This window comes from Pyrus communis, chromosome 3, assembly GCF_041283825.1.
Source record: "Pyrus communis isolate YQ-2024b chromosome 3, ASM4128382v1, whole genome shotgun sequence".
NCBI classification, from domain to species: Eukaryota; Viridiplantae; Streptophyta; class Magnoliopsida; order Rosales; family Rosaceae; genus Pyrus; species Pyrus communis.
In genome coordinates, this window is record NC_142567.1 from 27,413,149 (window position 1) to 27,429,253 (window position 16,105).

Below are 16,105 nucleotides of genomic sequence, written 5' to 3' on the forward strand. Positions count from 1 at the left end.
CTGTTGATTAGGATAGATAATACCGATTTGATAAATAATATTAATTCGTGCCATATATATAGGGCCGGACTTACGAGACAATACACATGTCATGCAAAAACATGCTGGTTGACGAGGACTGAATTTTACGTGTTCCCACTTGCCACGTATTGATTATTATTCTTGCAATACTTATGTTAGGATTGGATTATTCTTACAATAATTAATAATTAAAGATAGTGTTTAACACCAATATCTTTTAGATATGAGCTTATCGAGTTGGTAGGAGCAGTGTGATTTCCCATTTAAATTTTCTTTCTACATTATAGATAAATTTAGTGTAAGAATTTCTTCTTGTTTGTCAGACAATTAGTAAAGCAGAAACAACCACAATTAAAGATAAAATGAGAGAAAATCAGTTAAGATGATTTGGATATGTGACTGGATGACCTACAGATGCTCTGGTTAAAAGATGCAAATATAATATAGATGCTCACGGTAAAAAGGTAGATGAAAACCTAGGAAGACTTGGAAAAATACTCCAAGAAAACACATGAAGCAGTTTGAGCTTACAGAATATTTGACGCAAAACCATTTGCAGTGATGTAAATTCATAGAGCTGACTCTCCTGAGTGGAATAAGACTTTGTTGTTATTATCAGACAATCCATATTTAAGTAACTCAAATGGACCGTCTTTGTCGAGTGAGTATCCTTTCTGGATCCTCTTTATGAGGATTATGAGAATGTTTCAATCACATCCGTTTATCGTACAATGTGCGATCAGAAATTATTGTAAATTTTTTATTTAAAATAGAATATAAACAGTACCTGACAAAAACTAACCGTACGATGTACGATGAACGAATATGATTGAAGGATTATCGGGATCCTCATTCATCTTAGTCTAGCTAAACGATTGAATTTTAACTAATCGCCTTCATTAGTGATGCAATTACCACCTAATTAAATAGTACCTCTACTTCTTGTTCTAATAGGCCGAGCTGGTTTATTCGGCCACCTAATTATATTGTGTAATACTTTATGTTAAAGAGATAGTTAATGAGATGTGGATAATTACTCACTTTTCAAAAATGGAGTCATGGACTTCTTTTTGTTGAAACTTTTACCAATGTTTATGGATTTACAGATCTTGTTTTACTTTGTCTTATAATTTTCAATCCAGTTCTGAGCTCCCTGAACTTTTATTTCGTTCATGTCAATGCCCCTCTACCATTAGTTTTATCAATTATCCTATCAAACTAACGGTTATTTTTGTTCATTTTGCATAACGAAATTGTTTGAATTTGCAGTAAATGTGTAAGGTTCGGTTCCTCTTTTTTCTTTTTCTTTTTTCCTTTCTCATAGCTCAATTATCATAATTCTTAATATTTACTAATTTGGTTGTGAATAAGATAGCATTTTGTTGACGTCTATAAGCCCTAAAAGTTATATTCATCATAGGTGATGGAAATAACTAAGAATTGTGACATAATTAATAGTTGGGAGGATATTGACACGAATTGAAAGTTTTAACTAATAGATTCAAAACTAATTGTAAGTTTGAAAGGCAAATCGAACATTGTCCAAAGTTCTAGGAAAATTCTTGTGTCCACTCTTAACACGACAGTATTTGTACGCTCATCCATGCATGCAATCAAGAGAGACTGCTTTGTTGAATAGGCATACATATGAACTCGTCCTCCAGGTGAACACAAAAATCCTCCCCTAACATGAAACGAAAAGTTTCTCCTTTGTTTACTTTAATCAAACTAATTTTATGAGAATCTGACTCCTGATAGTTAGTAGACACTTTATTTGAATGCGACTTCTTTTCAGCATGATTCGTGACAGACAATTAATAAACGCCATTATGAAAATACCGTTGTGTTCACTTTGATCACTTCAAAACTCGAATGATGTTCACTTTGATCACTTCAAAACGGTCTCTCCCGCTCGTTGGGTCGTTGGCCGTTTCCTTAGACGTCAGTTTCTTGTCTTCCCCTCCTTGGTTCTAAACAATTACAAACTCTCACCAACTCCCTTTTCGTTTATGCATTTTTTATACAAAGAAGATTTCTCTAAATTGGAAAAAAAAAAAGAAAAAAAAGAAAAAAAAAGAGTAATGGAAAAGGATGGGCTGTATCATCATCGCCCTCATCAACTTCAGTCATCTACGCAGCATTAGCTATGGCGGACCTGGTCCTGGTCAGAAAAATACCAAGCCCAACTCCCGGGTAACTTTTCTTCTATTATTTTCATGCTATTAATCTTCTCACAGTTGGCAGTATATTCAAATAAAATTCAACCCAAAACCAAAAGCTTATCTCGTTTTGCATCATTGGTTTTTAAATTTCAAAGCTTTGAATTTGTCAATGGTATCAATATCTCCGTTTTGCTATGTTTCTGTTAGTTTCTGGCAGTTCTGTTTTCTTTATTTCGTATCCAAGCTGTCTGCCGTATGAATTTTCACTTTAGATTCTGAATCTGGTATATTTTGTTCTGAAGTTGTTGGAGCTTATTGCTTTTAGTGTTGAATTGCTTGAAGACTTGAGATATCAGTTCACTTTGTAGTGTTGAAGCTGTGCTTTCAATATGTTCGGTTGCTTTCTGATTCAATTTGCTTTCTTTTTTTATGTTTGCTATCAGGGGGACTGTTCCAATCCTGCATAAATTTCTGCCGTTGTGTTGTAAGGGGTAAATTACGATTGTAGTGATTTTTGAGGTATCGGGATGCATCAATCAAGAGTTTTGTGTGAAATTAAACCTGCTTTTCCAGTTTTGTGTGAAAAAACAAAATTTCTTGAGTCATGAAGTCTATTATTTTGAAAGGTGGGTCATTTGTGTTTCGAGCTTGATCCTAAAGGGAAAATTAGCCAGTTTTCCAATATTTTGCGGATAATCATTAAAAGCTTTCAAAGAGGTGGTTCACATATGGTCTACAAAATGTGGTATTCCAAACATTTTTCTTCTATTAAGAGTTTTTTTTTTTTTTTTGGTAAAATTATATATAAGCGTAAGTGTTATGTATAAAAGTAATCTTAAAAAATCGTCAGACTGATAAAGAACTAGTCTTACCCATTATGCATAAGAATTGACCCAGTCCATTCAAAATATTGGATTAGCCCAATGGTCCCAATGCCCACTTCATAAGGTTTCGTTTCTTTCTATATTTTTTGGGTCTGCAAGCTTATGGCATGAGATTGGTGAATGGTGATGAGTTTTGAGAATTGAGATCCACTCCTGATCTATGTGTCGAATCCTACGAAATTAGAGATCTGAATTACTTAATTTCAATTTTATAGTCCTCACTAATCAATCACACTCACTTGGTCCTAACCTTTCTCTCTCTTGAACGGTTCGGATTTTGGGTATGCCGGTTTTGAACACAAAAATTATGAGCGGATCTCAATCCGAATTTTGGTCCAAAAATCTTAGTTTAATTATATGAAAACTAATTAGCTGGCCACACCCCTCTCAAAATAATTATATTGTAAAAAATCAAACTCAAAATAATAAATTGATAGCTTTATATTCACGTGACTATGAAATTTCTAAGTGATTCAAGGCAAAAAATAAAATAAACAACAAAATATAACATGCCAAAAATAATATATATAAATATATATATATTAGTTGAAGCTATAAACAAAAAGTCAATGTGTCGAGGTAAACAGTTGAGAATCAGATATTAATATTCCTTGTTTAAAGGTTGAAGAGTTCCATTTAACTGTATCTCCTTGTAATTAGGCACAAAAGCTTGACAGTCCACACGTATCAATTAAACATTACCTAATTTAAGGAAATTGGATGATTCTTTGCAACTTTGTTATATTATTTGTTACATATAAAAGAAAATTGTACCCCAGATTCAACGTTGGAGCGAAACTCTCTCTATGGAGGCCAATGCCATGGATTTTTATAAAAATTGCGTAAACATTTGTGAATGTATGCCACGGCTTTGACCATGTCTGTAATACATGATCATAATTCTAATATAACGTCACTCTCGCTTATCGCTTGAGCTAACTTTGCATCTTTCAGTTTAACGCATTAATGTAATTATTTGGCTAGAATTAGATATTACCAACAAATCCAACTTTGATGGTTTAAACATTTGTATGCCTAAACTCATCCACTACTATATAATTGATCCTAAAATCATATATAAATTTGATTTCATATTTCATGAATTAAGATTCTCTTCGGATCTCTGTCTAGAGTCCGCGAATCAAGAGATTCGGACTACTCAATTTCAATCATAGAACATCTATTAGCTCATCTCACTAACATACTTCACACAAACTAAAGATCTAAATCTCTCCCTTCAACCGCTCAAATCTCTAAAATCTTGAACTTCGTACACAGAGCTCTTGAGAAGATCTCTATTCATGTTCAATAGCCCTCGCTTTCAAAATTGCCGTTTGGTTATTTATTTATTTTACATAATAATTTTTAATTTTTGTTACTTGTGGTTGAATTGCAGACTGCAGGTTTTTAAATCTGCTGATTATTGAGAGAAGGATAGATAATAACGATATAGTAAATAAATAATACTAATTCATACCATGTATATAGGGCCGGACTTAATAGACAATACACATGTCATGCAAAAACATGCTGGTTGACGGACTGAATTTTACATGTTCCCACTCGCCACGTATTGATTACTATTCTTGCAATAGTTATGTTAGGATTATTCTTACAATGATTAATAATTAAAGTTAGTTTTTAACACCAATATCTTGTTTCTTCCCTTAAAAAAAAAAAAAAAAAAAAAAACCACCGATGTCTTGTAGATATGAGTTTTTTGAGTTGGTAGGAGCAGTGTGTTTTTCCATTTAAAACTCCTTTTTACATTATAGATAAATTTAGTTTAGAATTTCATGTCGTTTATTAGACAATTAATAAAGCAAGAGCGGCCACAATTACAGATAAAATGAGAGAAAATCGGTAAAGATGATTTGGACATATGAACTGATGACCTACAAATGTTATGGTTAAAAGATCTAATTATGATATAGATGCTCATTGTAAAAGAGTAGATGAAAACCTAGGAAGACTTGGAAAGAGGCTATAAGAAAATACAAGAAATAATTTGAGCTTACAGTATATTTGACGCAAAGCCGAGTGCTGGTGCTTTAAAATTCATAGAAACGACTCTCCTTAATGGAATAAGACTTTGTTATTATTATCAGACAATCAATATTTAAGTAACTCAATGGACGGTCTTCGTCTTGCTAGATGATTGAATTTTAACTAATTGCCTTATTTAGTCATGCAGTTACCACCTAATTAAATAGTACCTCTACTTCTTGTTCCTATAGGCCAAGCTGTTTTAGTTGGCCACCTAATTATATTGTGTAATACTTTGTGATTTATCTTTTCAAATACTGTGTAGAAAAGAGATAAAGTTAATGAGATGTGGATAATTTAATCACCTTTTAAATATGGAGTCATGGACTTCTTTTTGTTGAAACTTTTAGCGGTGTTTTTTGGATTTATAGGTCTTGTTTTACTTTGTCTTATAATTTTTAATCCGGTTCTGAGCTCCCTAAATTTTTATTTCGTTCGTGCTAATGCTCCTCTACCATTAGTTTTATCAATTATCCTGTCAAACTAATGGTTATTTTATTAATGTTGCATAACGAAATCATTTGAATTTGCAGTAAATGTGTAAGTTTCGGTTCCTCTTTTTTTTTTTTTTTTTCCTTCTCATAACTCAATTATCAGAATTCTTAATATTTACTAATTTGTGTTGTGAATAAGATAGCATTTTGTTGATGTCTATAAGCCCTAAAAGTTATATTCATCATAGGTGATGGAAATAACTAAGAATTGTGACATAATTAATAGTTGGGAGGATATTGACATGAATTGAAAGTTTTAACTAACGGATTCAAAACTAATTGTAAGTTTGAAGGGCAAATCGAACATTGTCCAAAGTTCTAGGAAAATTCTTGTGTCCACTCTTAACACGATGGTATTTGTACGCTCATCCATGCATGCAATCAAGAGAGACTGCTTTGTTGAATAGGCATACATATGAACTCGTACTCCAGGTGAACAAAAAAATCCTCCCCTAACCTGAAACGAGAAGTTTCTCTTTTGTTTACTTTAATCAAACTAATTTTCCGAGAATCTGATTCCTGATAGTTAGTAGACACTTTATTTGAATGCGACTTCTTTTCAGCATGATTCGTGACAGATAATTACTTTTCAGCATGATTCGTGACAGATAATTAATAAACGCCATTATGAAAATACCGCTGTGTTCACTTTGATCACTTCAAAACTCGAATGATGTTCGCTTTGATCACTTCAAAACGGTCTCTCCCGCTCATTGGGTCGTTGGCCGTTTCCTTAGACGTCAGTTTCTTGTCTTCCCCTCCTTGGTTGTAAACAATTACAAACTATCACCAACTCCCTTTTCGTTTATGCATTTTTTATACAAAGAAGATTTCTCTAAATTGTAAAATAAAAAAAAAATAAAAAAAAAGAGTAATGGAAAAGGATGGGCTGTATCATCATCGCCCTCATCAACTTCAGTCATCTACGCAGCATTAGCTATGGCGGACCTGGTCCTGGTCAGAACAATACCAAGCCCAAATCCCGGGTAACTTTTCTTCTATTATTTTCATGCTATTAATCTTCTCACAGTTGGCAGTATATTCAAATAAAATTCAACCCAAAACCAAAATCTTATCTTGTTTTGCATCATTGTTTTTTAAATTTCAAAGCTTTGAATTTGCCAATGGTATCAATATCTCCGTTTTGCCATGTTTCTGTGAGTTTCTGGCAGTTCTGTTTTCTTTATTTCGTATCCAAGCTGTCTGCCGTATGAATTTTCTTTATTTCGTATCCAAGCTGTCTGCCGTATGAATTTTCACTTTAGATTCTGAATCTGGTATATTTTGTTCTGAAGTTGTTGGAGCTTATTGCTTTTAGTGTTGAATTGCTTAAAGACTTGAGATATCAGTTCACTTTGTAGTGTTGAAGCTGTGCTTTCAATATGTTCGGTTGCTTTATGATTCAATTTGCTTTCTTTTTTTATGCTTGCTATCAGGGGGACTGTTCCAATCCTGCATAAATTTCTGCCGTTGTGTTGTAAGGGGTAAATTACAATTGTAGTGATTTTTGAGGTATCGGGATGCATCAATCAAGAGTTTGGACATATGCATTTGTTTTCGCCACGTTCCTGTGCTGGTCTTCGCCACGAGCAGGAGCACAAAATCCTAATATCACCCATCCTGGAGAAGGTGATTTTGCTTATGTTTTGTGAAGCTTTGAATTCTGCATGGCTTTCTTCAGGAAATTGTAGTACAGGGAATGCCTGAGTACAGTTATTATGGTGCGACTTCGGTTTAGAAGTTTATCTATTCAGGTGTATGGTTGCTTTATGTGCTGACACGGTAACTTCAATTGACAAACGAAGTGACCGATTTCTAGTTTACTTTCATCTAGACGAATTGATGTCTATATCCACTTCCAGTACAAACATGCACTCGAATAATAATCTTGTGATTTTCGACTCATTTCTAACGTATAGCATGATTTTTGACATTCCCTTGTTGCTTAATTCTGATATGCTCATAGTTGGTCTCTTTTGAAAAACTTAGTCTGGTTGTGTTAATCAAGTAAGGTTTATCAATTGTGTAAAATTTCAGTGACCGCGCTGCGGGCCATCAAAAGCAGTTTGGTTGATCCCAACAAGAATCTGAGCAACTGGAATAGAGGAGACCCATGCACAGCAAATTGGACAGGAGTGTTCTGCTACAACACAACATTAGATGATGGCTATCTTCATGTTCAAGAACTGTATGTTTCAATCTTTCTAAATTTTACCTGTACCTTGCAGCAGCTGACTGAATGGAAATATTTTCCCTTTGACCCTTGCCTTTTCTCGTTTCATCTTGTTCCCCGTGTGTGGAGGGATTTAATTCCCATGTCTCTGGTTCCAAGTGGTCTTAACGAGCAAATTTGCCTGCTCATAGGTGGAATAAGAAAATCTGCCAATTTGATCCTGTTCCGACATCAATCAATAGTCATCTAGGATTTCCGGAATCAAGTAATGATCAATGTCTTGCATGAAAAGTATATTTTGTTACCGTCGGAAACATGTTGAACTTTTAAACTTTGAGTAGACTTTGGCCATATGACATGTTTTCCTTCTCTACTGCAGGCGACTGCTAAATATGAACCTGTCAGGAAGTTTATCGCCAGAGCTTGGCCTTTTATCTTACATGAAGATATTGTAAGGCACCACATACCTTGAAAGAAGCTTTAAATTCTTGGCCAATCTTCTCTCAGTATTACGGAAAACTTGTTAATCTCTTCCCTAATATGCCTGTCAATGAATTTATCTTTCTCTGATGCATATTCCTCTATCAATCTTCTAATAGGGATTTTATGTGGAACAAAATAAGTGGAAGTATACCAAAGGAGATAGGCAACATTACATCCTTGGAACTTTTGTAAGTTAAGCTGTTTGGATATTTTTGGCAATATTTGGTTAAATCTCTATCTAACATTCTGTGTTTACAGGCTCCTTAATGGAAACCAGTTATCAGGTCCCTTGCCCGAAAAGCTCGGTTATCTTCCAAACTTGGACAGACTACAAATTGACCAGAACCAAATATCGGGATCATTACCTGCATCGTTTGCAAATTTATACAAGACAAGGCATTTGTAAGGGTTTTTCTTATGCTGCTTTAGTTTACAAAAGTGTAATATTATCTTGTGTTTGTTATACTTCCTCTCTTCCTTATGTTTCGTGTCTTTTCCCTTTTGAGCAGTCACATGAACAACAATTCAATAAGCGGGCAAATTCCACCCGAGCTTTCCAGATTACCAATGCTTAAGCACTTGTAAGTAGAACGCCAGCGATATTCAGAATACAACTTGGTTCATTAGTTTCAGTTTACCCTCTTCATTTGTGTCTGTATGGCCACCTCGAGTTGAATAAATGTATCGAACTCATTGCAGTCTTCTTGACAACAACAACTTATCTGGGTATCTTCCACCGCAGTTCTCGGAGTTGCCAAGCTTATCAATACTGTATGTTTCCTTACTTTTGGAACATAAATTCGCATCTTAATTATGTGTTCATGCTTTCCTTTCTTGAATTTTCGCACTGTTGGTGAACAATTCTTTAGAATTTCCTTTTCTACAACAACAATCCCGCGTTGAGTTTCTTAGCCTTGTCATCTTATTTGTCTTGCAGTCAACTTGACAACAACAACTTTGAAGGCACTACAATTCCAGATTCGTATAGCGACATGTCTAAACTGTTGAAGTTGTAAGTGCTCCTTCTGATTCTGTCTTTTAGTTGGTTTAAAGGTAAAAGTGCGTGATCTAAGGACTAGAATCTCTATTTATTCATAATTCATACATCAGATGTAAAGCGAAAAGATTTGTGATTAATCATAGCAAAAAACAGAGAGAATCATAGTTTTTGTTGGGAAACACGTATTTCTGACCACTGCATAGGGAACATCTCCCGTTGCTGTTTATATCACGTTAGGTGAGGTGCCCTGGTTGTTTGGAATGACAATCGAGAAGTATGCTCTATATTTAACGCGACGAATCATGTCAAGATTGAATGTCTTTGTATTCTTTCAGGAGTTTGAGGAACTGCAACTTACAAGGGCCTATTCCTGATTTGAGTAGGATTCCAAACCTTGCTTATATGTAAGTTCATTCAAGAAGTTTCACTTCATACCTGATTATTTGTTCTGATTTTCTGGCTTTTCTAAATTCTTGAATGTAGTATACGTTATGTTTTGACAGTATCTTAAGTAATTCGTTATTTATTCATACCAATTTTCAGAGACCTAAGCTCAAATCAGCTAAACGGATCCTTGCCTGAGGGTATACTTTCTGATAACATCACAACGATGTAAGACGCTATCTACCTTGCAAATGATACGCCATATGTATTGTATTTGACATTTAGTAGCATTTTCCCGTTAAATGTTCTCTAAAAAACATTGTTTAGCTTTGAAGATCATATATTCAAATTCTAAAAGGATTACATGGATTTTTAATATTCAACTTATGAACTTTGTGTGCAGCAATTTATCAAACAACACTCTGACCGGAACAATTCCCAGCAACTTTTCGGATCTTCCTAATCTTCAGAGATTGTGAGCCACTTCAAACTGATCTTTCGGTGTTTTTGAGCTTCCGTCTTACTTTGTGAACAGCAAGAGTTTGAAGTTATTCTCTTTAAGATGTTATCAAATATTTTAGCAGTGCCAATAATGGAAACTATGTTATGAAGTAAAGTGGGAGTTTATTCCGCATGGCAGGTCTATAGCAAACAATTCATTGAACGGCTCCATTCCAGCAACGCTTTGGGAGAACAGGAAACTCAACGAGACAGAAAGACTAATCATGTAAGAACGGGAGTGAGAAAAGTTGTTACTTCTGTTGTGTGTGTGAATTTAAACTCTCTAGTGTTAGGATGCCGGTGTATAGAAATGTTATTCAATTTCCTATTCCGGTCATCCTTTTCTTTTTACTAATATGTTTTATAGCACCTTCTTGAAATTTTGTTAAGACGTGGAGTGTGGCTTCTGATATTGTAGGGAGATGCAGAACAATAACCTTACAAATATTACCGGCAGTACTGTACTTCCGCAAAATGTCACTGTCTGGTTTGCTTCTGGACTTTGTTCTCTGTTAAGGTTATGTTGTTCTTATACTCCGTTAAACTTTCTCTTCTGATTATTATTGTTCAGGCTTCGGGGAAATCCGGTTTGCTTAAATGGCAACCTTGATAACTTCTGTGGAACCGAAAGTGATGACGAAAGTGATAGTCAGATTTTGACAAACTCCACTGCCAACTGTGTGAATCAAGCATGTCCACCCCCTTTCGAATATATTCCTGTAGCCTGTTTTTGTGCTGCTCCTCTAATTGTTGACATTCGGTTGAAAAGTCCTGCATTCACAGATTTTCGCCCTTACGAAAGTACATTTGAGCAGTATCTTACTTCTGGTATCAAATTAGATCTCGATCAGCTGGACATTGCTTCGTTTGTGTGGGAAAAAGGGCCTCGTCTGAGAATATCTCTGAAGCTTTTTCCTGTATATGTTGATAATGCCAATAATTCCCATACTTTCAATAGAACTGAACTTAAAAGAATCATGAATATGTTCGCATCATGGGACATTCCTGAAAGTGGCCTATTTGGACCCTATGAACTTCTCAACTTCATTCTACTGGATCCTTACAAGGACGGTTTGTCTCAAAAGCCTTATTTTTTCTAGATGTGAAACTGTGTGTTGATTTTGATTTGTTGATCTCACGTCTCTTCTTGATATCGCAGTGGTTGCCTCCTCTTCAAAGTCCGGTCTAGGCAAGGGTGCTCTGGCTGGCGTAATACTAGGGACTATTGCTGGTGCCGTTACATTATCTGCAATTGTTTCTCTTCTTATATTGAGAAAGCATTTGAAGGATCGCCATGCAATTTCAAGAAGACGTCGTAGTGAGTGTCTTACTATCATAAGGCAGAAGACATATTTGTATAAATGATCATTTCCATGGGGCTTCTCCCGAGTTAGGAATCCTGAGAAGCCCCGCACCCAATTGAATTTAACAAGATTGAACAGGTGCATCAGCTCTTGGTCTAAATACTTTCACTTTTAACATTGCGCCTTCGTTTATATGCAGCAACCAAGAGCTCCATAAAAATTGAAGGTGTCAAGGATTTTACTTTTAGAGAAATGGCCACGGCTACAAACAACTTTAACAGCTCTGCTCAAGTTGGACAAGGAGGGTATGGAAATGTTTATAAAGGCATCCTGGCTGATGGAACCGTTGTGGCCATAAAACGTGCACAAGAGGGATCATTACAGGGCGAGAAGGAGTTTCTAACAGAAATAGAATTATTGTCACCCTTACATCATAGGAATCTCGTGTCCTTAGTCGGGTATTGTGATGAAGAAGGGGAACAGGTACATTTGCTTATCCTTTCTGAATATAGTTCTGCTACATTTTATCTCCTCTTCTTGCTCTCTTTTTTTTATGTCGGACCAACAATTTTACTTGGGAAAAGCTTGACGTTTGTTATTTTTGTGCTTGCAGATGTTGGTTTATGAGTTTATGTCCAATGGAACTCTAAGGGATCACCTTTCTGGTAAACCTAATACTCTTGTTTTACCGTCTTTGGTTCTTACTTCATCTCTGTCTGAATTTCAGTAGAGTAATTTACCGCTCGTAAATGTTCGACTAAGAATTTACAATAGGGATTTCGGTTACATGCCATTCAACAAGCTTTATAATTGATGCGTGTCTCAGCAGCTAGGTCTAAAGAACCACTGGGTTTTGAGATGAGATTAAGAATTGCTCTGGGATCAGCCAAGGGCATCCTATACCTCCATACAGAAGCCAACCCTCCGATATTTCATCGAGATATCAAGGCCACCAATATATTATTGGACTCTAAGTTGATTGCAAAGGTTGCTGATTTTGGCCTTTCCCGTCTTGCCCCGGTTCCAGATTTTGAAGGGACTGTGCCTGCTCATGTATCCACAGTAGTGAAGGGGACACCGGTAAGACTCATAAGCATTGTACTTACCTAACTAATAGCTACGCAGGTTAAAAACTCTCTTATTATTTGAATTGATTTTTCAGGGTTACCTTGATCCGGAGTACTTCTTAACTCATAAGCTAACGGATAAGAGCGATGTTTATAGCCTCGGTGTTGTGTTTTTGGAGCTCTTAACAGGCATGCAGCCAATCTCACATGGAAAAAACATTGTTCGAGAGGTAATTACTCGAACCTAATTACAGACTCTGTGTTTTGGATAACACTATATATGTAGACCATCTTCTATGCTTTGCATGTAAGGATATAACGTCTTAGTCAAGACCACTTATGGTTGACGCTAATTAATCCTTGTGATCGACTGGATGCATCAGTTTAGTGTTATTCACAAGTTTTTTTTGCACTTCAGGTAAACATTGCATTTCAATCCGGTATGATCTTCTCAGTTATTGATGGAAGAATGGGGTCTTATCCTTCCGAGTGTGTGGAAAAGTTCTTGAGTTTGGCTCTCAAGTGTTGCAAAGAGGAGACAGACGCGAGACCCCCAATGGCGGAGGTTGTTCGAGAACTCGAGAACATATGGCTTATGATGCCGGAGTCTGACAGCAGAACATCGGAATCAGTGACGAGCAGTAGTGGTGGAAAGGTCGTGACTCCTCCACCCTCATCCAATGCAGCGAGGCATCGTTACGTCTCTATAGACGTCTCTGGCAGTGACCTTGTTAGCGGAGTCGTACCGACAATTACACCAAGATAGGAACCGTAGAGAGAACTGTAGCCGCATTTGATTTGGATCTTTGTAAGATTGGGGAGGTAGAGGAGTGCATTTTTTTATCCTTTTGTTGTAAAACTAGTATACTTGAACATTCAAAACAGTTGCATACTTGCATACAAGAAACTAAAATCTTTTGCCATAGATCAGATAATTCAGGAATGTTTTCTTCCAGTTTGTTCAAGTTGAGTATGCAAATACGATTAACGTTTTGAGTTCGCAAGGGCAGGAGGGAAGAGGAGAAACGGAGAAGGAAGGGCGGCGCCACGGGAGGCAGCTGATTAGGAGGCCGTGGTTGGTGGCCAGTTACAGTGAAAAGTTACAAGAAGATTTTTAGAAGAAATGATAGCAATTTTATTAAGAGAATTAAGAGATATTTCAATCTTCGTAAAGGTCTTTATGAATCAAATTCAGAGGATCTCGAATATTAAAATAAAAACTTCAGAATCTGAATACAAGATTAACTTGGTCAATCTATGTGTCACCATACTAGTGAATTAGCGGACTTGACAAGCACAAGAAGCACCAATTGACCTTAACCAAGCTTTGATGTCCATAGCCAAGTGAATGCCGTCTCTAGCAACTTTTTTAAATTTCAATCATATCAGTGCTCGTCGTGTGGGAAATTTTTAATCGAAAAACCCTCCAACATAGTTATCGGCTTCGTTGAGGAAAAACCACACCAACACTCTCATTATATGACACTGGTACACCGTCATGTTGGTGTTCCGTGCCAATGAAGAAAAGACACGTGTAAGTTTTTGTCCACATGTTATTGTTTCATTGGCATGAGACGCTAAAGTAAATTGTCACCCATTACAAAGAAGGCTTGGAGTGCAAGGCAAGTAGCCTACAACATATAAATTCCTACAATAATAGTCAACCTATACAAGAAAGGAAAGAACGTCGTTTAATAACTTGAGATTTTCCTAATCCAAATGGCGTGAGGATTTCCCATTGAACTTGAGGCGGCTGGAAAAATTTTAGTAATGATAAGAGGATTCCTAGCTAGTGGAGAAAAGAGTTGGCATCGATCAAACACATAAATACCCATTCCCTCTCGTTTCTATTTCACACTCAGACGTTCACATCCAAACCCTAATTCTGTAACACAGCCATTACGCAACAACCGTCCAAGCTCCGATGGGGAGAGCTCGAAGACAAAGACGGCGAGGAGGACCTGGCATTCCTTCTGCCGCCGAAGCAGGTGATTGGGCCCGACAAGAACGGCATCAAGAAGGTGATTGAGTACAAGATCAAGAAGGACGGCACTAAGGTTAAGGTCAAGATCACAACCAATATTCAGGTTCGGAAAATCGTCGTCAATAAGCGGGTCGTGGACCGCCGCTCGTGGGCAAAGTTTGGTGACGCCGCGCCGTGAATAAAGATGCCGGTGACCAAGGGGTGGTAGACGACAGGCTCACTATGGTCTCCACGGAAGAGATCGTCCTCGAGCGCCCTAGGGCTCCAGGTATGTCTTGCTCTTCCTCTTTTAGGGTTTTTGGATTGTTTTGTTTTTTTTTTATTTTCACATTATCTGAAATTTATTAGGGAGCTCTACATGTGTTAAAAAAAAAAATAATAAATAAAAAAGTTAGTGCCTTCATCACGGTAGTTCATTGTTTCAGAGGCGAAAAGATGGCTCTAAATGTGTTTTGACTTGCATGAATTTTTTTATTAGCGAATCACATATATAATTTAGGTTTTTATAAAGTGGTTAGAAATGTTGATTAAGAAATTGTTGAATTGTCGTCTCAACTTCAAACAAATTTTAATTTATCAGTTCAAACTAAAGAAAATCATTACTTTAAATTTCAAAATCCTTAATGTGTCACTTAACACTGTCTCCATTCAAAATTCAATTAGAAGTTTAGTTTGTAATTTGTTCTATAATTTAGTATAAAAATTAAAAAAAAAAAAAAGAGACGTTACCTGATTCTTCAGAATATTTTAATGTGTCATATAACACGTATGAATGGGTTGTATGTTTATTTTTTAAAATTTTCTTTCTAAAGTTGTCTTTGTCTTTTAACTTTTTACTTCTCAAGTCGAATTAGATTATTGTTGACACTCCATTTTAACAGGTAGCAAAACTGCAGGAGGAGATGCTTTGGGTGATGGACTTGGAAAAGAAGGGGAGATCAAACTTTGTAGGACTTGTGGTAAGAAGGGTGACCACTGGACTGCCCATTGCCCTAACAAGGATTTAGCCCCACAGGACCCCGAACCGTTTACTGATCATAAGCGTCCTAAGTCCGGACATGGCAAGTATGTGCCTCCTAACAAAAATGCAAGTGGTGACATGAGACGAAGGAACGATGACAACTCGGTTCGCGTTTCCAACCTTTCGGAGGACACGCAGGAGGCCGACTTGCACGAACTTTTCCGGCCTTTCGGCCCCGTGACCCGTGCTCACGTTGAATGGGCCCCACCCAATACAAAACAGAGCCTTCCATCCTAAAATTGTATCATTCTCTGTCACTAATACGCGAATTAATCACATTTAGAGTTCTATATCTCATAGATTGGTCGAGTTAGCTTTGTCTTTTTTAATTCTTAATCATTTTGATTTAATGAATTTTCGAATATTATTCGCGATGTTCTCATAGTGATTGTAATCCTCTCTATATTCAAGAAATTTGCTACTTTTTAACCTTCTATATTCAAGTTAGCTTTATTTTTTATTATATTTATTCGTGATCATATTACATTTCTAAAAAATAAATTTACATCTGTAACTCACGACGTTGCTACAGACACTTTAATTTAGTTAAAAGAAAAAAAAAAGTAGGACTAAAATATCAT

At 36.2% G+C, this 16,105-nt stretch overlaps 1 protein-coding gene across 5 annotated transcripts; it reads left to right on the forward strand.

Moving 5' to 3' along the window:
• Positions 1 to 6,462: 6,462 nt before the first annotated feature.
• LOC137715900 (putative LRR receptor-like serine/threonine-protein kinase At1g06840) lies at positions 6,463 to 13,474 on the forward strand. Of its 5 annotated transcripts, none has more exons than XM_088691573.1 (21): positions 6,463 to 6,593; positions 7,044 to 7,236; positions 7,645 to 7,795; positions 8,160 to 8,231; positions 8,380 to 8,451; positions 8,522 to 8,665; positions 8,773 to 8,844; positions 8,963 to 9,034; positions 9,201 to 9,275; positions 9,599 to 9,667; positions 9,807 to 9,875; positions 10,051 to 10,122; positions 10,288 to 10,374; positions 10,567 to 10,635; positions 10,720 to 11,219; positions 11,308 to 11,466; positions 11,652 to 11,935; positions 12,066 to 12,117; positions 12,282 to 12,532; positions 12,615 to 12,749; positions 12,938 to 13,474. In XM_088691573.1, exons 2-21 carry the CDS (start codon positions 7,128 to 7,130, stop codon positions 13,283 to 13,285), a joined length of 2,862 nt encoding a protein of 953 aa, XP_088547699.1. In that variant the 5' UTR covers positions 6,463 to 6,593; positions 7,044 to 7,127; the 3' UTR covers positions 13,286 to 13,474. The 5 variants fall into 5 exon arrangements, with proteins under 5 accessions (XP_088547699.1, XP_088547698.1, XP_088547696.1 ...); XM_088691572.1 differs by lacking the exon at positions 6,463 to 6,593 and adding an exon at positions 6,640 to 6,764; XM_088691570.1 differs by lacking the exon at positions 6,463 to 6,593 and adding an exon at positions 6,644 to 6,764 and having other exon boundaries at positions 12,279 to 12,532.
• The last annotated feature ends 2,631 nt before the right edge of the window (positions 13,475 to 16,105 follow it).

Excerpts from the sequence above, each read along its gene's own strand:
- LOC137715900 (XM_088691570.1), top strand. The coding sequence starts at position 7,128 with ATGCATCAATCAAGAGTTTGGACATATGCATTTGTTTTCGCCACGTTC. Across the intron at positions 8,845-8,962 it reads TTACCAATGCTTAAGCACTT|TCTTCTTGACAACAACAACT; the intron begins GTAAGTAGAACG and ends AACTCATTGCAG. Across the intron at positions 10,375-10,566 it reads GAGACAGAAAGACTAATCAT|GGAGATGCAGAACAATAACC; the intron begins GTAAGAACGGGA and ends CTGATATTGTAG.